Source organism: Penicillium psychrosexuale (assembly GCF_028828465.1).
Source record: "Penicillium psychrosexuale strain IBT 29551 chromosome Unknown utg000004l, whole genome shotgun sequence".
NCBI lineage: Eukaryota > Fungi > Ascomycota > Eurotiomycetes > Eurotiales > Aspergillaceae > Penicillium > Penicillium psychrosexuale.
The window spans coordinates 4,500,798-4,524,356 of NW_026643189.1; the positions used below are offsets into that span (position 1 = coordinate 4,500,798).

Here is a 23,559-nt window from a genome sequence, read left to right on the forward strand (position 1 = left end):
AATTCTGGGTCGGAGTCCATCGTCCCATAAATATGGAATTTCTTCCTCTGATACCATGTCCCCCGAAGCTCTTTCGCCCGTACCATGCCTGACATCATGACAGCGCTCCCATCTGGTGCCGTGACTCGCACATTCAGCCGACTGAAATATGTTCAGCTCGAGGCCGAGAAGATCGCCGAGACCCTCGAAAAAGACGAGGAAGAGAACGGAAACCAGTTCTTCATTCTACTCCAAACAACCCCTCGTATCTCGGAGCGACTCTTCGAGGATCATGATTGTTTGAAGGGTGTGAACTACCGGTTTGAGTTTGAAGGTAGTACAGGTATTTTGCGCGTGATACCAGGGTATCACCATGAATATACCACCTCGGCACTCGTGCAGAGAGTCACTCTGCAACTGACCAGCATGGGACTAACTGATGAATATTATTGGGGCGGAGCGACGCGATATAAATCCTTATCACGGGGCCAAAGAGGGAGACCAAGTTTTCAGCCCCTCTGCACGTTGCCCTTCTAGTACGAGTTTGCAATGGCCTACTGTGGTTATCGAAACGGGGGTCTCTAAGAGCCTACCAAGGCTACTTGAAGATGCTCGATGGTGGTTTAGAGCCTCTAATGGAGAAGTACGTATCGTGATTCTCATCTCTATCAAGAAGACGGCTGTACATTTTGAGCAATGGCAGCTTGCTCCGCCCGGTGCCCCTCGACCCTTGACCAGAGCCTATATCGACATCCTCCGCCAGAATTCAATGCCACCCCTCCTCCAACAGCCGCCTAACATACAGCAGCACTATTCATATGCTGAAGTTGATGTGACCAAGACCACAGTTGTTGGTGCTCCAATGGTATTACCATATTGTGCTCTATTTAACGTTCCTGCCCGACCCCTAACATGCAAGATGTTGTGCTTGATGAACAAGTCTTCCGTTACATCACTGGGGTCAATTTCTCTTGATTGCTGGTCTTAAGGGGATCAATCAATTTGAAGACAGGAATTGAAGGTTTTCGACCGGATCAATGGAGATGGAGGAGTAGGAAGAATGGCTGTCTTCTAGAGAATATCAGGATCATTTTCATCGGGGGAATTCGATGTTATGTCGTCTCTCTTAGAGAGCGGTATGGTCGGGCGGAATTTTGCTTTATCTTCATACTCCTCGAGAAATCCATACCATGATTCATTCATTTGATTCCAGGTGGACCGATAGTTCAATATCATACCTAGGCGACGAAGTGACCTCCCGGACGATTGACGTAATCAGGCTTTTAGCAGCGAGGTCAAGATGGAGTACTAATGTCATTAATCCATGTATACCTATAGACGAAAGGGGAAAAGAGTTTAGAAGACAACAAACCCAGGAAGTCTATACGGACGTCAACCGGGACATGTTAACAGATTGTTGGTTATATGACAGCGGGTGACTACCTTGTGAATGTAAATAAGGAGTTATGTTTCATATTCTGCACGAGTCGTACTCGACCGAATATGAAGACCAGAAGCACTATACCTGTGCGAAATAGACAAGACCACAGCAAAATGTTAATATACAGGCTTAAAATCATTCAAAAGATAGTACAATATGCCATTCAAAAGCAGGAAAGCAAATTCAATAGAGAAACTGCTTCTCTCACAAGTCAGCACCGGACGATGAAGCGTTTCGACGTGCCAGGAATGGAATTCCTTACCAACCTAGCAATATCGTGATGCCCGACAGCAATTCTAATGCTTATCACCTGAACAAAAGGTAGGAGTTTGGCTTTGACAGGCTTCTGAATATTGAATTAATCAAAGAGCACACCCTACGCATCGGCATGCAACAACTGCTTCGGGGATGTCAGGGATCCTGCCAGTCAGGAGTTGTCGATCTTTTCGATAAGAATGGTCCAGATGAAAGAAATGTCTTATTTGGGCTGAGGCGTTGCAGAAACTTTCTTCTGGGTGAGCTGTGCCTTGTTAGCGACCGAAGATGCTCCAACGCATAGCGAATCAAAGTTAATGGATCTCGCGGATAGCCTGCCCGAGACGGGAGATTGCTGAGGTGATGGCAAAGGTCTCATATTCAACTTACCCAGTTCTTTTTGCAATCACGATAAGCTCTAGAAAAGGTCATCAGTGAGTGTGAAAGCTCAAATATGATAATCATGACAATATTGTACAAGCTGGCCAGAAGTGGATCGAAAGCCAGTACATTGCACGGAAAGCAAGTCAAAGTATTAATCAAATCGCATAATAATTACCGACTTACTGGAAATAATCGTGGCACATTTCGCGCTCATAGGCATTCCGTTTCATACACTTGAGACTCCGATCTGCGAAGTCTTGGCATGGGTCGTAGTACTCGCTGGCATTTTTACTAACATCGCAAGTTAGCTACCAGTATAGATAAAAGCCACGTGTATTCAGCCCAATGAATAGATGCAACCACCGGGCTAGCCTGTGTTGCTATGCGTGGCTCTCGAGACCCCATAGTCCATGTTAGATGATCCCGCGGACCACCGCGCCCGCGATCACGGATGGCTTCAGACATGCCATATCATGTTTTGAGAATGGACAAACAAGTAAAGAGGAGGGAAGAAAGATTGAAACATACTGTGCGAACTTCTTCTCCGCTCTCTCCCACGCTTTGTCGTGAGTGTCTCCTTGTGTTGACTCGGCCGCCATGGGTGCAATGAGTTCTTATTTCTCCTGTCTTTGCAATGGATACTTTAGGTAAATGATATAACCAAATAGAATAGAATGCCAAAGCGTTGCTCGAAGATCAGATTGGAGGTGGAGGTTGATTGGAGCAGAAGTTAGCGCTGGACGCAAGAAGAATTGGGGATCCGCAGTCTTGGCGCGGAGATCTGCCAATGTAGAGTCCCGAGGTCTGCATAGCACCATGTTTTTATGTACCACTTTGGGTTTGATACAAGTCTAGAAGGAAGTATCTAAATAGCCATGGCTTCTAGTTATGTTTGATTTGTGGACCCACTGAAATAGCTTACAGTTCCATTCTTAGAATGCAACTTTCTAGTTTAGACTCCACATATATATTCACGAGCACTACAACATATAAATGATAATATAGAAGTTGAAAAAAAGCAATGCACAAACACTTTATTAGTGTTCCCGGGCTATTCTCACTAGCTAGCAAATGGAAAAGGGGATTTTGAACCCGGAGGTGCGAAAGAGGTATGAATATTCGAGCAGTCTGTCCCAGTATCAATTGCGGGGGATACGCAGCGGAGTGAATCCACCATATTGATTAGCAATGAAATAAGGTGCTGAAACAATTTAAAGATGTGCGCCATTTATTACGACGCATACAAAAGCCCTAAGGCTCTAGACATTGCCTCAAGTAATGCGGATATTGACCTTGTCTCTGCCATAGACTTCGATTGACCATATCAACTTCTCCGTGAGTAGCAAGGAAGATACATTGGGGATCCTTGATGATGCGGCAGAGAAGCAAAGATATAAGAAACAGAGTAGACACCAGTGCTAGGGAAGCAAAAAATATTTGGCCTGCTCTTGGCCATATGGCTCTGAAGAGCTCGCGATGAGATGATCATTGATTTTGAACGATTTGATTGTTCATGTTGCTCTTGCAAGCCTCGTTTGGGGCTTCTGGTCATGATTTAGTGCTTTACTCTCGTCAGGAAATTGAAGTTGGATGTTGGTTTTTACTCAAGAAGATCTCAAGAGATGCAGGCAGTCGCTTGGATAATGATATGGTATGAAATGAATGTTCTCTCCAAGTTAATCAGATGTTAAAAATATAAAAGGCCTCAAGTTCAACCGAAGGCCTCGACTTGAATGATGCTGCATGGAGTCTTTGTGAGTGCCTCGGAGACTGTCGAGGGAGTGAACCGGTTGGTGCGAGATCTATATGTCAAGTGAGGTCGAAGCATAGGTCGAATATGCTTCGATCGGCTATATTATTGAATAGAAATGATTATCTATTGGCTCACCTGATTTCAAACCAACAATAAAGGTAAAAGGGAAGTCAAGACAAGGGTAACATCTTTGTGTTATAAGACCTGCTGAGGCTTCATTCATATAGAAAAGTCTCTCACCTGTAAGAGAGGTATAGTTGCACCTGTCACGCATATTATTTTCACAATAATAACCTTTAAGCAAGCGCCAGTAGTCCCAAAGAAGTGACTGTCACATAAGGAACATCGATAAAAGAAAGTGACGAGTCACTTCCAAAGTTGCCAGCTCGAAGCGCCGCCCCCTTCCTCATGATTATGTGATGGCTGCCTGAGGCCACCAAAACACCTGCCCTCTCACTTAAAGAATCTGGATCATATTATTGCTCTTCCCGGTGTCTTTCTCTCAATCTCAGACCGTCACGCTATCCTCGCCTGTGTTTCTCGATTTCCTAGTGTTCGTCTCTGCGAAAATCTGTTGATCACACCTTGCCACTTCGCGAAACTTTTACCTTCCGGGACCCCCACCGTACCTGTTGACACACGCGCATCACCCCAATACGCCTTAAACGCACTTCGGTTGATGGGCCACGCTCCTAGTGTGGAAACCACAGCTCTCGACGAGCCCTAGAAGGTCAAAATGGCAGCTAGAAGTGGTTCTGGGGCTGAGGCATCGGGAGTAAGACAAGTCCCGCATCTGATTCAAGTGACCTAAAAACTCACGCGCGTAATCTAGCTGGTCAACACCCTCCAAGGCCATGTCGATGATATTCGCACTCTGATACAGTGTGGTATATGCATCCGCCCCCTTTACGAACCATTTACAATCGCTTGCGGGCATACTTTCTGCTACTCAGTGAGTCCTTTCTACTTGTTCTGTCGTGAATTCTATTAGCTGACCATAATTCTTCATATAGTGTCTATCATCATGGTTTGCTGGTGGAAGATCAAAGCGAACATGCCCGGATTGCCGGGCACCCGTCAAAACCCAACCAGCACCAGCTTATCTGGTGAGTTTTGATAATCTTCAATCATTTCATTGTATCTGACATATCTCTCGTGTTACAGGTTCGAGCCGTTGTGCAGATGTTCACAGGTCGAGCTGAGCTTTTAGACAAAGGAGAAACGACTACAGAGCATACAAAAAACCAAAAGGACGAAGCAGAAAGACTAGACCAGGACAAGGCCAACAATCATCCAACCGAAGGAGGTCTGTTCGGAGGTCTTTTCAAGCCCAAAGATCCTCCACCCAAACCTGACCCCGAAGACGGAGTGGTTCGATGTCCACTCTGCTCGTGGGAACTTGAAGGATACGATTGCGCATCATGTGGCTATCGGTACCGGCCAGATTCTGAGACAGATGACAGTGATTCGGCCGACTACAGTGAGACCGACCTAGACTCGATGGATGATGGTATGGATGAGGGTGAGGACGAGGATGAGGACGAGGGCGACGGCGACGGCGAGCTAGGGGAATCTGACCACTTGGATGAGATTGAAGACCAGGATGGCGTCTGGGGCAACTTTGCGCTTCACTATTACGGGCCTACATTCCCTGGACGCCCTAACTGGCCTCCAGGTGCTGACCGGCAGCTTTTCGACCGGCTTGAGAACTTGTTACATGGACCTCCCATGATCCCACTGGGCCCGCCGCTCCCAGTGAATCATGACAACTATCTCGCTTCAGGTAACACCAATGGAAGTGAATACGACGAAGAAGATGACGAAGAAGAAGAGGAGGAGGAGAATGAGTATGACGAGTCAGACTCATTCATCGATGACCATCTGCCCACGAGTTCGTTCATTGAAAGCGAAGCCCATCATCTCGGGAGTGGCGATATGTATGAATCGGAATCAGACCGTTCCACAGGCACCGTTGTGGATGATGCTGAGGGTGGCCGCCATCCAATACCGACTGCGCTCAATTACAGAAACACCACACCTTACTTTGACGCCGATGCCTCCTCTGATGAAGAGGTGGAAGAGGAAGTCTCAGAGGATTCAGACGACAGGGAGATGGTCGATGAAGACTCGGATGAATCCGACGAAGACGCAATTCAGACTACACGGCCTCGTCAAGCCAATCCACAATATCCACAACGGTTCCGAGCCCCCAACGATGCTTCATGGCTTGCAGCGAGGCCTCCACCTGAAACAATTCCGGACTCATCCGAGGAAGAGGAATCTTCGCCGCCTATTAGGCCTGCTAGACCCGATGCGCGCCGTCCTATCCCACATGGGACCACTGCTCACAATGCGATCCCCGTCGATGACTCCGACGAAGATCAGCCTGTCGGCCCAGTGAGAAGAGCTACACAGAGGCGACGGGCCAGATTCTCTCCATATTAAAAAATCTTCCAACCGCCGACGCGGCATCTGCTTTCGCATTTCATCGGCCTACTTAATGTTTCCTTTTACTTCAGCGCGGCGCTTGGGTAATGATAATAGGAGAGTGAACATGGCTGGCGTTTTGTCTTCATTTTGATATCAAAAGGGCGACTTTTTCTCTTTCTTTTTTCTCTTCTGCTGCCTTCAATGGCTGGATCCTTCATGTTTCGTTTCTTATTGGCTCGGCCATACTCCACGAATACAATACCCCTACTTATCCGTCTTCGGTTCGATCTTGATCTTTTGTCGCCCTTTCCCAGTGAAGTCGACGAACCTAGTCTCTTGGCACTAACTGAAGAGTGACCACAAAGTTTATGAAAAAGACACCGGGCTTTACCGTATCAAGTCCTTGATTCTCATATTCTATTCCCTCGCCGAATTAATAAAGCGTACTGGCTTGCTGAGTAGTGTTATTGCTCATATTGCTTTGATAACTACATGTCCCTACAACAGTCCACGAGTCCATCCAGAGTAGACAAATAGATTTACCACTGACCCACCTGGTGGACACTCTATCCACAAGCAAAGTAAACTGACAAGCACGGCCAGCAAACATCTCAACATAACGGAGGCAAGTCGTAGGAGTCTTTGGTTATTGGTTGTTGAAATAACGCACGTTGCAATATTGGAGGGAAGCAAGGTTATAAACGGGTATCTATGCACCTTTTCCAATCGTTTACCCTAATCACGAAGTGTAAACTTCAGGGACAATGTTGCTTGAAAGGGGGATATGATTGAAATACTTCAATGCACCTAAGAAATTCGATACATATGCAAAATGGTAAAATACACAGATGTGACTCCAAATACACCTGACCCCGAGCAACGCTCCCCATTTTACCCTCGGCCAATGACCAAGATCGAGACAAGAAGATTATGAACAAAATTTATACATCAGCCTTCACGGTGTCATTAGTAGCAAACGGAACTTCGAAGACAACAGCCCCATTGCGGCCTCCCGAAGTGGCGCCCTCATAGAAATTGTTGGTGAAGCACTTCCAGCGAGCCAATCGGTGCTCCTTGCCGACAGCGGCGATGATGGACAAACCACGAGGTTCGTGCTCGGTCTCAGACTTTTTTATTTCAGCACCAGGCATATCGGATTCAGGGCGTCGTTCAAAGACCGCGATGCCGTTGATGACACCCTTGATCAATGGATCTGGCTCCTTTTGATCAGCCACAGGGGTGGCATCAAGAGCCAGGGTCTGTTTGAGTTGCTGCGAGGGCATGTCTGTTGGTGTCACGGTACCGGGTAAGCCTGCACCGATGGGTCCCAGAGCGATAAGTGTCTTTTTATCTTCTGAGACGCGCCATGCGCGGATGAAACCATCCCAGCTGCCACTGAGGACAACGTCTGTACCCGGTAGAGTAGCGAGTGCGGTGATCCAGCGAGGCATTGGGCGCATATGGCGCGTGTTGTGGGCGGCAGTCGCCTCGTCTAACTCGGGTGATAACACATCCAGAGGGGGAATCGGGTCCAAGCCGTGAGCAAGACGAACAGTGTAGAGTGGCTTCTTCTTGTGGACAGACCAAAGGCAGAGGGAGCCGGAATCTGAGCCAGTGACGAAGTGAGTGGGTGGGAGGGGGGCAATACAGTCGATGTTGCTCTCGTGGTAAGGGGCATTTCTGGAGGCGCCGCCACGGAACACGAGCTGTGTTTCCTCGACAACCTTCCATAGGCGGGCCGTACGATCCCGAGCACCAACACTGATACATTCGTCAATGGTCATGGCAGCAACTCCGGTGACATGATCCTGGTGGCCGAAGAGCGTTTCGACATAGGCGTGGCCAGCTCCGCTGATAGACCATGTCTTAATTGTGCGGTCGTACGAGCCGGAGAACAACTGCTCTCCGGAACTCATCGCTGAGATATGGCGTGCAAAAGACAAGCTGCAAACCGAGTCCCTGTGGTGCAAAAAGGTCTTGCTTGGCGTCAAAGTCTCTGCATCCCAGATGATAAGCTTATTGTCCGTTCCACCGGTGGCCAAGAATTTTCCAGAAGGCGAGACAGCAACAGATATGATGCTTCCTGTATGTCCTTGATCCTCGCCTGATTCGCCAACTTTGCGCATACCCCGAGCGTACTTCACACGCTTGGGCTTCTTGCGCTGGGGACGCGGAGCCCGCTTGGAAGTATCATTATCGCCGTTCAATTCTGTAGAGTCTGGTACACTGGGTGTAGCCAATTCCCACTTGGTCAAAGTTTTATCCTTGGAAACAATGTAAACAAATGGCGGGTGGACTGCGATGGCGGTGTTTGACTGGGTATCTGAGCGGAAAAAGGAATGGGGCGCCGTGGGAACGGATAGTTTCGCTGCGATTTGACGGAACGTCCGTCCTTTGAATTCGTCGACGTCCTTCTTCAATCGTTCCGCAATCAAGTCTCGGTCGATATCTGCGGCATCAAATCCAGCTTCGTCGACTTCTTCTTGGATGTTACTCAGGTAGCGTTCAGCGAGTTTCAATCTTCGATCCGCCGCGGTCTCGCCATCTTCAGAGTCCGATCCACTCTCGTCTCCTGACTCTGCTGTATCGATTGCGGCATCCTCGTCCAAGTCACTGCCTGAGATCGATTCCTCTCTGTCTTTGGTGCGTCGACCACCGTCGGTTTTGGCATCTACGCCTCGCTTTTTTGATCCTGGGGCTCCGGCGCGGTCGTCTCTCTTCCTCTTGCGCTGGGAATTGGGTACAGTGAAAAAGGACGACATGCCGAATTTTGTCAAGCCTGTCGGTGCTTGATCTCTGTATAAAGAAAGTGAATGTATGGCGTTCTCGAAAGACTCGGACTGCGGAGATCAAAACTTCAACTTTTTTTTGGCAGAAAAAAAAGCGCTAAGCGGCGGCTGACTCAGCGGGTAGCTGACCTCACGGGAGCTCCAGGCGTCAAGCTCACCGCGCGGTCCTCCTCACTTGACCACTACTCCCCTTCGCCTTCTCTGATCATCTGCTTGCTTGTTATTCTTTTTTTTATCTCTCATACCGCAAACATGTAAGTGTATGGTCATCTCGTCGATACAAAATGTCACTAACAGTTTGCTAGGGAGGTTCTTTTGGGTATCGCCGGCAAGGACTTCGTCATTCTTGCTGCATCCAAGGCCGCAATGAGAGGCCCGACAGTTCTCAAGGCGGAGGATGATAAGACACGACAGTTGAACAAGAACACATTGATGGCTTTCTCTGGCGAGTCTGGAGATACCGGTATGTAGCTTCTCCGATGAGACAAACAAGATGCTAATGATATACCTATATTAGTTCAATTTGCCGAATACATCCAAGCCAACGCTGCACTCTACAGCATGCGCAATGATACTGAGCTCAGTCCCTCCGCCGTTGCCAATTTCGTCCGTGGAGAATTGGCGCGCAGCTTGCGGTCACGGAGTCCCTACACAGTAAACCTACTGCTAGGTGGTATAGATCCGGTCACTGAGAAGCCTCACTTGTACTGGATTGATTACCTAGCGTCGCTGGCGCCCCTACCATATGCTGCCCACGGCTATGCCCAGTATGTTTCATGGCCTGCTATGACGGACGAAACTCCAGGCAAGAGATCACTGATGCTGACTTCGCTAGATACTACTGCCTCTCCATCCTTGACAAACACCACCATCCCGACTGCTCCCTCGAGGAGGGCCTTGCGCTCCTCACCCTGTGCACAGACGAGCTGAAGCGCCGACTACCCTTTGACTACAAGGGGGTAAGTTCTTTCAAACGCCATGAGCAAATCCGTTATTCTGACACAATTATCTACAGATGCTAGTGAAGGTCGTGACAAAGGATGGCGTGCAAGAAGTCCCCGTGGATAATGATAAGGTGGTCCGGAGTGCTTGAAGGTCGACAAACGACGGGGTTTGTTGTATCACATCTTATGACGTTTTTCTTTGATTCCGGGATAATCCAACGGTCGGCATGATTTAGGCTGTAGCAAACTCGGTCAAGTAAGGAGTAGATCCCTAGATAATCTTGGATAAATAATAGGCAAATACAGTCCTATGATCAAAATGAACAGTAGTTTGTATACGGAGTAGAACGTACACAGCTTGGCATTCGCCTGGGTGTTTGACTTGTTTGCAATGAAGTCGCATCCCGAGCTCTCGGAAAGTCCAGAACCCCGGGATCACCAACTTTTCGATCCAAACCATCTCACAATGTCGAAAAGACACGCAGAGCTCCCCTTGGAGCAAGATTCCTCTGGCTCGCCTGTTTTGAAAAGGGCGCGCGTCGAGGAGGGCAACGACCCCGATTCTCGCAACGGCGCAGTGCCCGCATACCTAACGAGCGGCGAAGAGTTGACACAGGATGATTTCAATGGCGTGGATATCGAAGGAGCAGCTGAAATAGAAAGAGAGGAGCTTGAGGAGGGCGAAAATCCCCTTGGACTCTCGGATATTGACGAAGATGCACTTGCACTCAGCGCTCCGAAGCGGCAAAGCGCTCCCATGGAAGGCTACGGCGACCTCTACCTCGACACGATTAACCGCGAAATTTTGGACTTCGATTTCGAGAAGCTGTGCTCCGTCACTTTGTCAAACATCAATGTGTACGCATGCCTCGTCTGCGGCAAATACTTCCAGGGTCGTGGTCCGAAGTCGCATGCATATTTTCACGCCCTTGAAGTTGGACACCACGTCTTCATCAACATCGGCACGAAGAAGGTCTACGTTTTGCCTGAAGGATACGAGGTCAACAACAAGAGTTTGGATGATATCAAGTATGTGGTTGATCCACACTACACAAAAAACCAAGTGGTCAAACTCGATAAGGAAGTGCATGATGCCTGGGACCTTTCAGGGTCAAAGTACAGACCAGGTAAGAGCATGTACCATGATAGGATGGAAAAGTACTCTTTTGGCTAATTGTCTCTTTTTTCAGGGTTTGTCGGTATGAACAACATCAAAGCCAACGACTACGTCAATGTAGTCGCTCAACTACTGGCACATGTTTTGCCAATTCGCAATTTCTTTCTGCTCCACGAGTTCCCCACACCAGGCACACCAGAGATAATTCTTCGTTTTAGCACGCTGGTGCGCAAGCTATGGAACCCTAAAGCGTTCCGGTCACATGTGTCTCCGCACGAGTTACTACAGGAGATTGCCGTACGATCCTCGAAACGTTTCACTCTCACGAACCAGGCAGATCCCGTGGACTTCTTGTCCTGGTTTTTGAACTGCCTGCACCTCGCCTTAGGAGGATCCAAGAAGCCCTCACCAACACCCACAAGTGTTGTTCACGCAGCATTTCAGGGCCGTGTACGGATCGAAAGCCAAGCTATCACCGCTCACTCTGACACCCAAAATGCCCGTTTGGTATTCACCGAATCTGGCATAATCAATAGCCAGGTTACTCCTTTCCTCATTCTCACACTGGACCTACCCCCCACACCCCTCTTCCAATCTGCCAATCGGGAGTCGATCATCCCACAGGTTCCCTTGACTACCCTCCTGAACAAATATAACGGCTACACGGCGTCAGAGAAACTGGCTCACCGTGTCCGACACCGTCTCCTCCACCCTCTTCCTCCTTACCTTTTCTTCCATATCAAGCGCTTCAGCAAGAACCGATTTGTCTCTGAGCGAAACCCAACCATTGTCACCTTTCCCTCTCCGCACTCCTTGGATATGTCCCCCTATGTCGAGCCAAATCCAAATGTTTGTTCACCAAGTGATCCAATCCTCTATGATCTTGTCGCAAACATCATCCTCGATCCCGCTATCGCCGCACCCGGTGCAATGGATGACGCTGTGGAAAAGGGTGTTAACTCTGCGTCAGGAGCCGGCGGTTCCTCCAGTGGAGCAGGTGGCGGCAGCGAGAAGGTGTCATGGCTTGTCCAACTTCACGATAAAGCTATGGAGGCCGAGAACACTCGCGCCAAAAATGGCGGTTCCACAGAGAAGCAGCAGCAGGGTCCGGAGTGGCTTGAGATTCAGGATTTGTTCGTCAAGCGCGCGGAAAGCGAGACGCTGTTCGCCCGTGAGGGATATCTTATGGTCTGGGAGCGGCGTAAGGTGCCAGGGAACAAAGGAAAGGGGCGTGCATGATCTGAGATGGTTATCTGAGGAGTTGGCTCGGGCTGCGAACTTGCTATTGCCTTCTACGTGTTTACATGTATCTTTTGAGAGCAAATGCAATGTACCATCAAATAATGACGAAATTATGTTTTTGTTTTTTTTTTTTTTTTTGATATCTTCGACTGTTCGTTCGGTAAAGCAGACGCAAATGCTGCATCAGAAGACAAAAGAAATACAACACATTGGTACTAAATTTTTCAGCCTGACTGATGGAAACAACTATCAACCTATCATGTTGCATATGGATTAAAGTAATATTATGGTTAAGATACAGAGTGCGAGAAAATAGAGGAAACATAGTAGAGTGACCTAGGTATCTAGGCGGCTTAAAGAAACAAGGGTTCATCACAAGGTTCCCCAGCCGCAGAACTTCCTCCCAATCCTCATCGTCGAGCCCACAAGGAACCCCCAAATCCCCGCTCTCATCGCAACCTGAATTCCCCTCATGAGCACGAGTCGGCAGGAATAAGCATACATGTCTGGCCAAGTTCTTCCGCCAAACCAAAGACCCAGCGGATGGACATCTGAGAGACGGGTAATGGAGGAAGGATGTGAGATAATCCAGGATCGGGTCAATGAGCGAAGGTATAGTGCTTCAAGCGGCGCGAGTATGATGCCGCTGATTGCAGCCGCGAGATGAGATGCGAGGGAGTCCACTGGGTATGCCGAAAGAAGGGTGACGCGGTGGACTTGCGACGATGTGTTTGTCAGTTGTCCAGGAATCAAAGAAGAGGGTAGGACTGGCTGGACGGGGTTGTCGGATTGAGTGTCTTCATTATCTGGGACAGGGTTTGATTCATTGGAGGGCTCTTCGTCATTTGGTTCTTCCACGCCATCTGGGAGAATGTTCTGAACGATGGACCCTAATGCTCCCTCGATTGACTCTAAAGCTGGAGCGTCGGTGGCTTGGGGTTCTGGGGCCGGATTTTGAGGGTCTAATTCAGAGGCACCTAAGTCTTGGGGGGTTGTGTTGGATGGTCCGGAGTTGGTATTTGAGAGGCCGTCCGTATCTGCCGGAGGCTGATGGGCCTGACGCTGGGCCTGACGCTGGGCCTGACTTAAGATCAGAGCCTCGAGGAACTCGGCTATGGATCGTCTGTCCATGGCATCTGGAGTTGTATTTGACCCTGACATATCATTTCGTGCTAGTCCATTCAGCTGGGCGAGATTTGAAGCTTGGGTCTGCGGCTGATGGTTCCGATTGCCCATCAACTCAAGCTGCATCGTGATAACTTCGGAGCTCTGGTGAATCAAGGATGCTCTTACGCGAGGCGACGTAGGAGGTGATGTTTCTGGTGATGATGGGTGAGAGAAGAGAGTATTAGACCGCGAGTTCTGTCGGTCCATAGCAAAATCCTCACCATTTTGCAAAGGGGCTGTTTGGTCCTGCGGGGTTGAAGTGGCCGAGAGAAGACTCGTTCGTCCAGCAGTAGCTATCTCGGAGAAATAGTCATTGCTCATTTCCCCAGGCGATTGAGACATACGATCTTCATTAATAAGCACTTGATTCAACCCAATAACTGATTCTGCCTGAGTCAAATGCGTTGCATCCTGCGGCCGTGGTCGTGCTCGTGATGCAAGAGCGGCAACCTGGGCATCAGGAGTGATCCCCGGCGGTCTAGGCACGGGATCATTTGGTCCTTCATCGGAAACAAGGTTGTCTTCTCCGAGTTCATGTCGCAACAGCTCAATCGTGCTGCGTAGATTTTGAATCCTTTCGTCTCTAAAGGACAGGAGAGCTTGCTGCTCTAACGTTTGGGTAGATCTCGGTCTAAAAAGCGATGATACCCATATTCGAAGCATGGACAGTTCAAGCTTGATGTCTTCAAATAGTGTGAGCTTGCCGCGGTGTAATTCTTCGACTGATCTGCGGCCCAGGGTGGGCACTACCCACTCGATCAGATTTTCTTCAAAGGCAACGCGGACTGAAAGTTCATCAGGAAGAGCTGGCTTCGGAAGGTGTCGTCTGATCAACCGATATATGCGCTCTTCAAGCTCTGGTCGCAGGTAGTAGCCATAGAGAAACACTAGAGCGCCAGGGGAGAGCAACAATTTCACGAGTGAGGTCCCCAGTGACTGAGGGGAGAAATCAGTGGGCAAGGGTGGCAGCTGTAGCAAGGATTCTCCGCTGAAGGGAAGCAGGAATTGCACGCCGGGAATTCCATATGGGGATACAAGGGAAAGGGATTGGAGTGTGGAGTACATGTAGAACTCCATAGACAATATGAGCACAGCATTTCTCGCCCTTTATTCATAATCAGTTGTCTTTCCTATTCGAACGGGCGAATGAGATACTCACGCTGTATAAAAAACCCCGAAAAGAGAACGAACACCGAGTGAGTCGCCTGTCAAAGATTGAACGTAGTCCCGGAGAGAGACAAACACCCGTTTCATCGGGGTTTCACGAGCTATAGCCAACCCACTGGACATTGCCCAGGCAGGAATTCCCGAAAAATAGAAGCTAAGAACCCCTGCGGTGTCTCTCTCAGACTGTACGACACTGACTAATGCGGAATGGGCATATTGTCGGTAAGTCTGAACATCAAGTCTCGAATGTCAGCCCAATCAACACCTAAGGTACTCGGTGCATTTACCTGTACTCGACCGGTGACTGAAGAGGTCCACCAGGTACCGAAAAAGATGAACAGTTGATCGAGAGTTGTTATGACCAGCCCGAAGTCATTTTCACTTGCAATCTGGTTGATCTTTTGCTGTTCATTAGGGATGCTAGAGTTTCGGTCTTCTCCACTGACGACAATCCCCATTGTTGAAAGGATGTCATTCTTTGCTCTCCGGAGTTCTCTTCCGAGGGTTCTAGACTCGGGATTAACAGGGTGCCCTCGAGTATCATATTGCTGCATATAATTGTCTGCATGGACGTTGGAAATCCGTCGAACTGGATTGGAGGGGTCAACCGCCGCATTGTCGGGAGGTTCGTATGGGGACCGGCCCTTGAAATCAGTCAATATGGTATACTATCCGGTTGTAACTAGGCTTTATTCTGCGTGTATGGGAAGATGCGTTTGGGATGGGCTTGTATATCAGGATAAAACAAAGAGACAAGGCCGGGTGGTGACTGGTTCGGTTTCAGAAAGCCTTAGAGCTCTCGAGCTGAAACAAGTTGGATTGTTACAGCCCATAGACCCAAGATTTCCCAACTGCAAATATAGGAAAAGCTGGTGAGTAAAACATGAAGCTTACCAATGCGAGCCGGTTCAAATAAGCCTGTCTACCCATATCGTGCAAGGTCACTAGGCTAGTGGTGTAGTCACATCGCCTTCTAGTACACCATTTGTGCAAAACTTGTTGGAACCCGTAGATGCAAAGGTAACAAGCGATGAAGCACAATCAGACAAACACCAGCAGTTGAGCATGTGGTTACTGTGGTTATGCGGCTACCCTTGGCCTGAGGCAGAAGCCGTATCTTATCACCAAACAAACAGTGCAAACATTAAAAAAAGTTGCCCGCTCGAGCTGCCGTTTTTTGCGATCGTTCAATCTCTACGGCTCTTCGACTGGCCAATGGCGTGCTAAATTCTACTTTTTTACGCCGAGATATTATAGAGTCATGTCGAAAGCTATCGTCAAAACCACTTTCGAGGCGTCCCGTACGCTCCGCCCCATTTACACCGGCGGTAGCACTGCGCTGGATGCCAGTGGGCGCATCTTGCTGAGCTGCGTGGGCGAAGATGCATTGATCGTCGATTTGGAGACTGGTAACCAGCTTGCTAGCCTGGAAGGAGTACGTTTTGTCGCCTTGGGATATTTGCCAATTGCAAAGCACTAACCACATAATCGCTACAGGATGGAGAAATTGTCACAGGTTTGGCCAGTAAGTATTCTATGCCCTGAGAATTGAGAATAGCGCACTAACAATTCGCCTAGTCACGCCTTCCGCCTCACACGCTATTGTCTGCTCGCGCTCGATGTCCATGCGAATCTACGGCCTCTCAACTTTCGACGAGACTTCCCAGACCATTGAAGCAAAACTTCTCCGAACCCTTAAGCCTCACACAGCTCCCGTCGTGACCATTGCTGTTGATCCTACTGGTACACTGCTTGCCACTGGTGGTGCCGATGGCTCAATCAAGGTCTGGGATATCAGAGGTGGTTTTGTCACTCACACTTTCCATGGTCACGGTGGTGTCATTTCTGCGCTTTGCTTTTTCGAGGTTCCTACTGCCGACAGCGATGCCAAGTCATCCAAGAAGAACAAGTCTAAGCAACAAGCTGCGGAGGACGATGATGAAGATATGGAAAGCTCTGCCCGTACGGGCTCTACTGCAGGATTCCGCCTAGCATCTGGCAGTGAAGATGGCAAAATGCGTGTATGGGATCTGCACAAGAGAAAGTCCATTGCGTCGCTCGAGTCACATGTTTCACTTGTCCGCAGTTTGTCCTTTTCTCCGTCAGAGAACGCATTGATCTCGGCCAGCCGAGACAAGACTGTCATCGTCTGGGATGCGCGTACTTGGAAGACTCGCAGAATCATTCCTGTTTTGGAGAGCGTGGAGGCTGCGGCTTTCATTGCGGATAGCAGTCTGTGCGTTATCGGTGGAGAAAATGGCAAACTGCGAGTTTGGGACTGCAATCGTGGAAGTGAGATCACAGAGGAACAAGAGGCTGGCGAGGAGTTCGAAAGCGTCGTCGCTATCCAGTATTCCCCTGGTTTGCCTTTTGTCCTTACAGTTCATGCGGATCAGACTCTTCGGCTCCACTCGCTCGAGTCGCTGTCTGATTATAAGCCAGGGTCAATTTTGAAGCCTTTGGCGATTATCCGCCGTATTTCCGGCAATGACGACGAGATCATTGATCTTGCTTACATTGGGCCTGATCGATCTATGCTTGCTTTGGCCACCAACACCGAGAGCATTCGTGTAGTTTCGGTTGCTCCCTCGGAAGACCGACCCTCAAATCAGGGAGAGGAGTATTTCGGTGCTGATGTCACACACCTGGAAGGCCACGACGATATTATCATTTGCATTGATGCAGATTGGTCAGGACACTGGCTAGCAACTGGTGCCAAAGACAATACAGCCCGTCTTTGGCGTATTGACCCGAAGACATCCTCTTATACTTGCTTTGCTATATTCACTGGCCACGCCGAATCGTTGGGAGCAATCGCCCTGCCGCGTGTGCCACCTCCTGTTGGCAGTGCCGCATATAACGACCCCTTGAACCACCCACCAGCATTTTTAATCACTGGCTCGCAAGATCGCACAATCAAGCGATGGGATACAAGCAAGTTAGCTCCACTGACAGGAGAAAAGCCACACTATCCTAAGGCCATCTATACTCGCAAGGCTCACGAAAAAGATATCAATGCCATTGATGTCGATTCTACATCTGAGCTATTTGCCTCAGCATCACAAGACCGCACCGTGAAGATCTGGGCCGCCGACGAAGGCTCGTCGGTTGGTGTCCTCCGTGGCCATAAGCGAGGTGTTTGGTCGGTGCGATTCGCCCCGCAGGGCACACCAATCATCAACTCAGATTCGCGTACTAGCACGAGCCGTGGACTAGCAGTCACAGGCTCTGGTGACAAGACCGTTAAACTGTGGAGTCTGTCTGACTACAGCTGTCTCTTGACTTTCGAGGGTCATACCAACAGTGTTCTCAAAGTCCTCTGGCTCCCACCCCCGCAGGTCTCAAACAACCAAACCGATGATGACGAGGATGACGAGGAGGCTACAACAGCACGCAAAAACGCCACCCAAGACCATCCTCTTATCGCCTCCGCGGCCGCAGACGGTCTGGTCAAAATCTGGTCCCCCTACACAGGCGAGCTCGAAACCACCCTAGACAACCATATCGACCGAGTCTGGGCGCTTGCCAGCCCAACCCCATCCGGCTCACGCGCAGACGTGAAGCCAATCTCCTCCAAGTTCAACACCACTCCCTACGCCCTTGCCTCCGGTTCTGCCGACGCAACAGTGACCTTCTGGACTGATACGACATCATCCACCTACACAGCCGCTGTCAACGCCAGCTCCGCTCGCGTCGAACAGGACCAAGAGCTGCAGAACTACATCCGCGCCGGTGCCTACCGTGAAGCCATCACCCTGGCCCTGCAGCTCAACCACCCGGGTAGATTGCTCTCGCTCTTCACCTCCGCCATCAACGCCGCAGACGACCCAACCCTCCCGGCTGAGGACCGCGAGTGCTCTGCAGCCAGTCTGTCCGGTAACCCGTCCATCGATGAGGTCCTGCAGAACTTGGACCCTGCCAATCTGCGCACTCTCCTTCTCCGTCTCCGCGACTGGAATACCAATGCACGCACCTCGCGCGTGTCACAGCGCATCCTGTATGCTCTGTTCCGCTCTTACCCTGCATCCACTTTCGTGGAGCTTGCGACCCAGTCCGTGCGCGGGAAGGAGGGTCGTGCCGCGGCTGGCCTGAAGGATATTCTCCAGGCACTGGCTGCGTACACTGAGAGGCACTACCGGCGAGTTGAGGAGCTGGTCGATGACAGCTACCTGGTTGAGTGGGTTCTCGGTGAGATGGATGGTGGGGTTGGACTTGGTGGACTGCGTGATTTGACTGTGGGCGATGTCAGCGACGAGGGAGAGCATGAGAAGGACGTTATTATGTTGGAAGCATAGTCTGGCTTTAGCCTTTTGCCCCGTTTGTACATTGAATTTGGCGCTTTCGTTCTTGGAGTACCATGGGTGGGAAGGATAAAAGCCATCTCTTTATAGAATTGAACAGTGTATCATGGAAAGTGTCCTTTGGCCAAAGCCATATATTTTGACTGTTCAGGGTATCTCTTTTTGGTTAAGTCTCATGGTAAAATAACTAGACGGAGGGAATATGCATCTCCAAAAAAACAGCAATTGGTCGTGTACAAAGGCCTCAATACCCTTAATCTTTAGCCAAAACATCTAGCCCCTAATCATCGCGATGACTCCGACGAGAGTCGCGATCACGATCTCGGTCTCGGTCTCTGTCATTCCGTGACGAGTGAGACGAATGCCGCGAGCTGCTGTATCTCTCGTCTCGAGATCGATGGCTGCGGTCCTTGTCCCTCTCTCGCTCTCCGTCTCTCCTTCGATCGTCCTTATCATCATCACGGTCCCGCCGACGGTCCCGGCCGTGGTCTCGATCCCGATAGGAACGGTCATTTTGTCTGCTTTTATCGTCATCGTCATATCGAGAGGAACGGCTAGAAGATTGGCGGCCACTAGACCGACTGCGGTCACGGTCACGTCGCGAGGACCCAGTCTTCCGCCGAGAACGATCCTCGTCATCGTCGTAGTCGCGTTTGCGGTATTCCCGGTCTCCATCCTTGTCCCGACCGCTCTTCTCAAGGTTGCGATCCCGTCGGTCGCGCCAATCGTCTTCCTTGGGAGGCTTGGACTTGGCCTCCTTTTGTAGCGCAGCGAGTTCCGCTTCGGTGAGATGCTCGCCGGTTTTCTTATTCCGCATCGTGATAGGCATGTACACACCCTCGGCCTTATCGTTCTCCTCCCCCTGTTTCCTTGACGCCTTGCGCATAGCCGACTTTCCCCAAGCGCCTAGCTCGGTTTCAGCTCCCTTACCGCCGGATGAATCCTTCGCGCCAATGCCGAGGAACCCAGGTCGTCGTTCTGGAACACGGGGGTTTTTCGCCTTGTCTGCAGCTGTGGCACTGCTGTAGTTTCCTCGTCCGATAGTTTGACCTTCCTTCCAGCCCATTCCTCGTAGTAGCGCCGCGCCGAATTCCTCGACGGGAATAGCATTGTAGGCGTCCAAAGTAGCAGGCTCAGGCCGGGATGCCACATCTGTTCGGAAGGATCCGAGCTCGCTGTAGTGGACTGGTTCCTCGTCCTTTGTAGCAGACTCAATCACAAGGTCTGACCTACGTTCTACCTCCCCGTTGGTTTCCCGAATCAGCGCCTGCATAGCAATCTGGTCGTCGGTGAGAAGCTTGGTCTCGACAGGTTTCGCATCAGGCATGGCCTGGTCTTCGTTCAGTGCTGCGCCAGTAACTGCCTGTTCTGCTGACTGCTGTGCATAGCTCAACCCGTACGCCACGCTGGGCGTATCTGTCTCTACTGTGGGCACTCCGGGGGGTGCTTGTCCGTTCTTTTGCGCTTCCTGCATAGCCTGTACCTCGCTAGGCAGCAAATTCTTCTTGCCTTTCTTCACATTGACTCCCGCCCGGTCGCGCCAGTTGTTCTTGCTCGTGACGGGGATGATCAGTGGCTTCTTTGCACCCGTTACTGTCTGTCCGTCCGCGGCAATGGCGACGCCTGTGTGAATGTCGAATCCTGAGATTTCCTCGTGGACCGGGGGGTTTCATCTTCGTCGGACTCATCAGCGTCGCCGAGCTGGTGAGGTCGCCGAGGCAGTGACTGGCCGTTTGCCGTGGAAGTTGTGGAACGGCCGCGATTTGAGGATTGGAGGTTGAAACCGGTCTTTTTCGAAGGACCCTTTGAACTAGATAAAGATATAGAGATTGGTTTGGAGGGTGGTTTCCCGCCCTCATTATTGTCGCACATAGACATTGCGATGGTACTTTGATTTGAAACAAATGGAGTGCTTAATAGGGAAGCAAGATCTCGAGGAGCAATTGATACTAGCTCATGGGCGGTGGCAAAATTGGAGGCGCGCGGCTAAATTGGTATAGATGGCGGTAATCTCAAATGCTGTGCCAATACTCCGTAGTGTTTATCGTCTTAGATGTCATGAGCTGCGCTAGGAATGTTTTAAAATCTGTGCTACCGCCTTCTGAACTGCTATACCGCCCGCTGTGTTAAGAAGAAATTCCTTGAGACTTGCTTCAAATACCTCCCCTCGGATGGGCAGGTCAATTTGTCAGAGGATGTTTCCGGCTGCCACAACGATGATGAACTCCGCCAACTAGCTGCCAGCATTGATGCCGGCTTACTACGTCCTCTTCTGTCTACGAGTGGGAAGACGCCTGTTATCACTCCCTCCCCCCGTATCAGCTTTGACGATTCGGTCGAAGACCTCAACTCCCTCGATATCACACCAGGAAATCGAACTGACCAAGAGCGACTTCGCCGAAACTGTCTTCGGCGAGATGGATTTCGGTCTACTATTACGAAGACAGGATTGTCACATTGACTAGTCACGACGGTCGCTTTCCTCTTCCTGAAGTCCAATACTTACAGTTGCATGCTGCCGTTGGCAACATCTTGCATGCAAGTGGCCGGGCAGAAAGCATTGAAAAGCTTATACGACATCTAGAAGAGAGCGACAGTTCGGTATTAGCGAAGGATGGCAGTACGAACATCAGCGATCTGCTCTCGGTCAGTGATCTTTCCTGCTAGCCTCTAGGAAATAAAGAGAATAAAATACTTCGTCAACTTCTTACCATTTGGGAGATACTAGAAGCCAGAATACGTAATAACTCGGTTGTTTATAGAATACTACATTAATCTACGGAGTAGATTTTAAAAGATTACGTAGTTATTCGTTCTTATGCTCTAGGTTAGTAAGAAGTAAGTACTCTATCTATTTTCTCTGATTCCTCTCGATCCTTTCCTTCCTTAAGGTTTCCTCCGCAACGACAATATGCCTATTACTTTTACAACAACCAAAAATCCACCGCGTGCATGGGGACTCCAGAGGGTAGCCAAGGTCGAAGATCTCTTCGAAAAGTCTTGTCCAAAAGAGCATAGCGACGGAAAAAAGTTGATCGGGAACTCATTTGCCAAAGACTTCTTCGACACATCCCACATCTCCGCATCCGAAAATGGCTTTGTCTGGGCCGTGTTCAACGCCTATAGTCATCACCACAACCTTATACTCCGACCCGAAGACATTTGGTTTACCATTCTGTCGCAGCTCAGTTTCTTCATCGTGGCACTTTCCGAGGAACTGCGACATCTATTCGTCTCGCATAAGGATTCAGTACACCTAAACATTATCACAAATGATACCATGGACACTGTGGACTTTGGTGAAATGGCGTTGGATATGACCAAACTAATGGAAGAGCATGTGGTGAATCCGGAGCTACGGAACTGGATTATGCCAGCCTTTAGCACCACGACTGCATCCGATGAGGTGGTGGCAGCTATATTGATGATGGGCTCTATGCAGAAGTATTTCTCATACCAATTTACCATCCGGTGCGGAATTCCGTCTGTCACTTTACTCGGCCAGCGTGAGGACTGGGCACTTATGGCAACGAAGCTTGATCAGCTAGCTCACCTAGGGGATGAGCCTGCTCGATTTGCTCAGCTTCTTCGACCGGTTCTTAACAACTTCGTTGCTGCCTTCGACAACCCCGAAGCACCGGATGTACTGAGCTTCTGGAGCAAATGTGCAGACCGAAGAGGCGGGGCAAGCGGGCCAACCTATCTGACAGGCTGGATATCGGTCTTTTGTTTCTGGGGTAATGATGGAAAGTTGCTTCACCCAGAGTCAATCTTTCCAGCATCCTCGCAAGACTTTAAGTTACGGGACACGAAGTTCGGTCTTGATGAGGCTTTGTCACGCTGCATAGACACAGAGAAAGTCCCTCTGGGCTATGTTTCCGTGCCGGTTCTAGTTAATAATCTTGGACACGAATTCGACGCTGTGATGTTGGCCGGGTTGATCGGCATACAAGCCACTTCGAGTGGAGCGATGCTAGATGGTTCTGGAGGCCATGATTACGGGCGAACCCTTCCATATTTCGTGGAAAATAACTACCAGATGAAACGCTGTAACGCGGCCATTCCCACTGGGCAACCTGGACTTGATTCGATTCAGCCGGTGTCCGGGTGGTTGATGTATGAAAAGAAGAAGCCAAAGTGTGCCAAAAAGAAACCAGTTCCCAAACCACCTAGGGTATTGGATTGGTCGTTGGCCAGACAAGACAAGTGAAGTGAAGTAAGTCATTGGGTCAGTTGGTTGTTTCTATTTGAATTTCGCTTTCGTTCAGAGTATTCATATTGCAATGTTCAGAAATCCCCAGGGCTATTCGCAGGGTTGTCTCAAATCAAGATTGAGAGTAGCCAAGAGATACAGGCACAATAAACCTATACTTTCCTTGCTTTGTGTGTTATATCCTCACTTGAATAGGAAATAGTCTAGCTTTGGATCGATACGTCTTTGACGGGATGTAGTGTAGTCAAAGTTCTCTCTGGATAAGTTCTAATTTCAACTCGCTCCTTGATGTCTTCACAAATAAAATTGGGAGCTCACATGAGGGTCTGGCCAAGGAATTAGAAAAGCAAGTCATATAAATGAGGACTGCAAGTAGT

At 49.6% G+C, this 23,559-nt stretch overlaps 11 protein-coding genes across 11 annotated transcripts; 7 read left to right on the forward strand and 4 right to left on the reverse strand.

The window, feature by feature from the left end:
- Window positions 1-96: 96 nt before the first annotated feature.
- Window positions 97-516, forward strand: N7518_007585 (uncharacterized protein; the record flags this gene model as incomplete). Its single annotated transcript, XM_057188512.1, has 1 exon — window positions 97-516. One exon carries the CDS (start codon window positions 97-99, stop codon window positions 514-516), a length of 420 nt encoding a protein of 139 aa, XP_057040215.1.
- Window positions 517-2,238: 1,722 nt separating this feature from the next.
- Window positions 2,239-2,658, reverse strand: N7518_007586 (uncharacterized protein; the record flags this gene model as incomplete). Its single annotated transcript, XM_057188513.1, has 2 exons — window positions 2,239-2,350; window positions 2,588-2,658. 2 exons carry the CDS (start codon window positions 2,656-2,658, stop codon window positions 2,239-2,241), a joined length of 183 nt encoding a protein of 60 aa, XP_057040216.1.
- Window positions 2,659-4,548: 1,890 nt separating this feature from the next.
- N7518_007587 (uncharacterized protein) lies at window positions 4,549-6,257 on the forward strand (the record flags this gene model as incomplete). The annotated part of the gene is made up of 4 exons (XM_057188514.1): window positions 4,549-4,587; window positions 4,645-4,764; window positions 4,826-4,918; window positions 4,977-6,257. The coding sequence occupies 4 exons, from the start codon at window positions 4,549-4,551 to the stop codon at window positions 6,255-6,257; spliced, it is 1,533 nt and encodes a 510-aa protein (XP_057040217.1).
- A 926-nt stretch (window positions 6,258-7,183) lies between these two features.
- On the reverse strand, window positions 7,184-9,004 carry N7518_007588 (ribosomal RNA-processing protein RRP9; the record flags this gene model as incomplete). Its single annotated transcript, XM_057188515.1, has 1 exon — window positions 7,184-9,004. One exon carries the CDS (start codon window positions 9,002-9,004, stop codon window positions 7,184-7,186), a length of 1,821 nt encoding a protein of 606 aa, XP_057040218.1.
- pre1 (proteasome core particle subunit beta 4) lies at window positions 9,003-10,124 on the forward strand (the record flags this gene model as incomplete). Its single annotated transcript, XM_057188516.1, has 6 exons — window positions 9,003-9,027; window positions 9,156-9,285; window positions 9,337-9,494; window positions 9,549-9,798; window positions 9,867-9,990; window positions 10,047-10,124. The coding sequence occupies 6 exons, from the start codon at window positions 9,003-9,005 to the stop codon at window positions 10,122-10,124; spliced, it is 765 nt and encodes a 254-aa protein (XP_057040219.1).
- A 317-nt stretch (window positions 10,125-10,441) lies between these two features.
- On the forward strand, window positions 10,442-12,331 carry N7518_007590 (ubiquitin carboxyl-terminal hydrolase family protein; the record flags this gene model as incomplete). The annotated part of the gene is made up of 2 exons (XM_057188517.1): window positions 10,442-11,102; window positions 11,166-12,331. 2 exons carry the CDS (start codon window positions 10,442-10,444, stop codon window positions 12,329-12,331), a joined length of 1,827 nt encoding a protein of 608 aa, XP_057040220.1.
- Window positions 12,332-12,706: 375 nt separating this feature from the next.
- N7518_007591 (uncharacterized protein) lies at window positions 12,707-15,126 on the reverse strand (the record flags this gene model as incomplete). Its single annotated transcript, XM_057188518.1, has 3 exons — window positions 12,707-14,606; window positions 14,661-14,896; window positions 14,956-15,126. 3 exons carry the CDS (start codon window positions 15,124-15,126, stop codon window positions 12,707-12,709), a joined length of 2,307 nt encoding a protein of 768 aa, XP_057040221.1.
- Window positions 15,127-15,929: 803 nt separating this feature from the next.
- On the forward strand, window positions 15,930-18,963 carry N7518_007592 (U3 snoRNA-associated protein UTP13; the record flags this gene model as incomplete). Its single annotated transcript, XM_057188519.1, has 3 exons — window positions 15,930-16,103; window positions 16,166-16,193; window positions 16,247-18,963. The coding sequence occupies 3 exons, from the start codon at window positions 15,930-15,932 to the stop codon at window positions 18,961-18,963; spliced, it is 2,919 nt and encodes a 972-aa protein (XP_057040222.1).
- A 286-nt stretch (window positions 18,964-19,249) lies between these two features.
- Window positions 19,250-20,847, reverse strand: spp2 (spliceosome ATPase-activating subunit SPP2; the record flags this gene model as incomplete). Its single annotated transcript, XM_057188520.1, has 2 exons — window positions 19,250-20,592; window positions 20,724-20,847. The coding sequence occupies 2 exons, from the start codon at window positions 20,845-20,847 to the stop codon at window positions 19,250-19,252; spliced, it is 1,467 nt and encodes a 488-aa protein (XP_057040223.1).
- A 253-nt stretch (window positions 20,848-21,100) lies between these two features.
- On the forward strand, window positions 21,101-21,636 carry N7518_007594 (uncharacterized protein; the record flags this gene model as incomplete). Its single annotated transcript, XM_057188521.1, has 2 exons — window positions 21,101-21,396; window positions 21,417-21,636. Coding segments are annotated over 2 exons (516 nt in total), but the record flags the coding sequence as incomplete, so codon positions are not given.
- Window positions 21,637-21,880: 244 nt separating this feature from the next.
- On the forward strand, window positions 21,881-23,179 carry N7518_007595 (DUF4419 domain-containing protein; the record flags this gene model as incomplete). Its single annotated transcript, XM_057188522.1, has 1 exon — window positions 21,881-23,179. The coding sequence occupies one exon, from the start codon at window positions 21,881-21,883 to the stop codon at window positions 23,177-23,179; it is 1,299 nt and encodes a 432-aa protein (XP_057040225.1).
- Window positions 23,180-23,559: the final 380 nt, after the last annotated feature.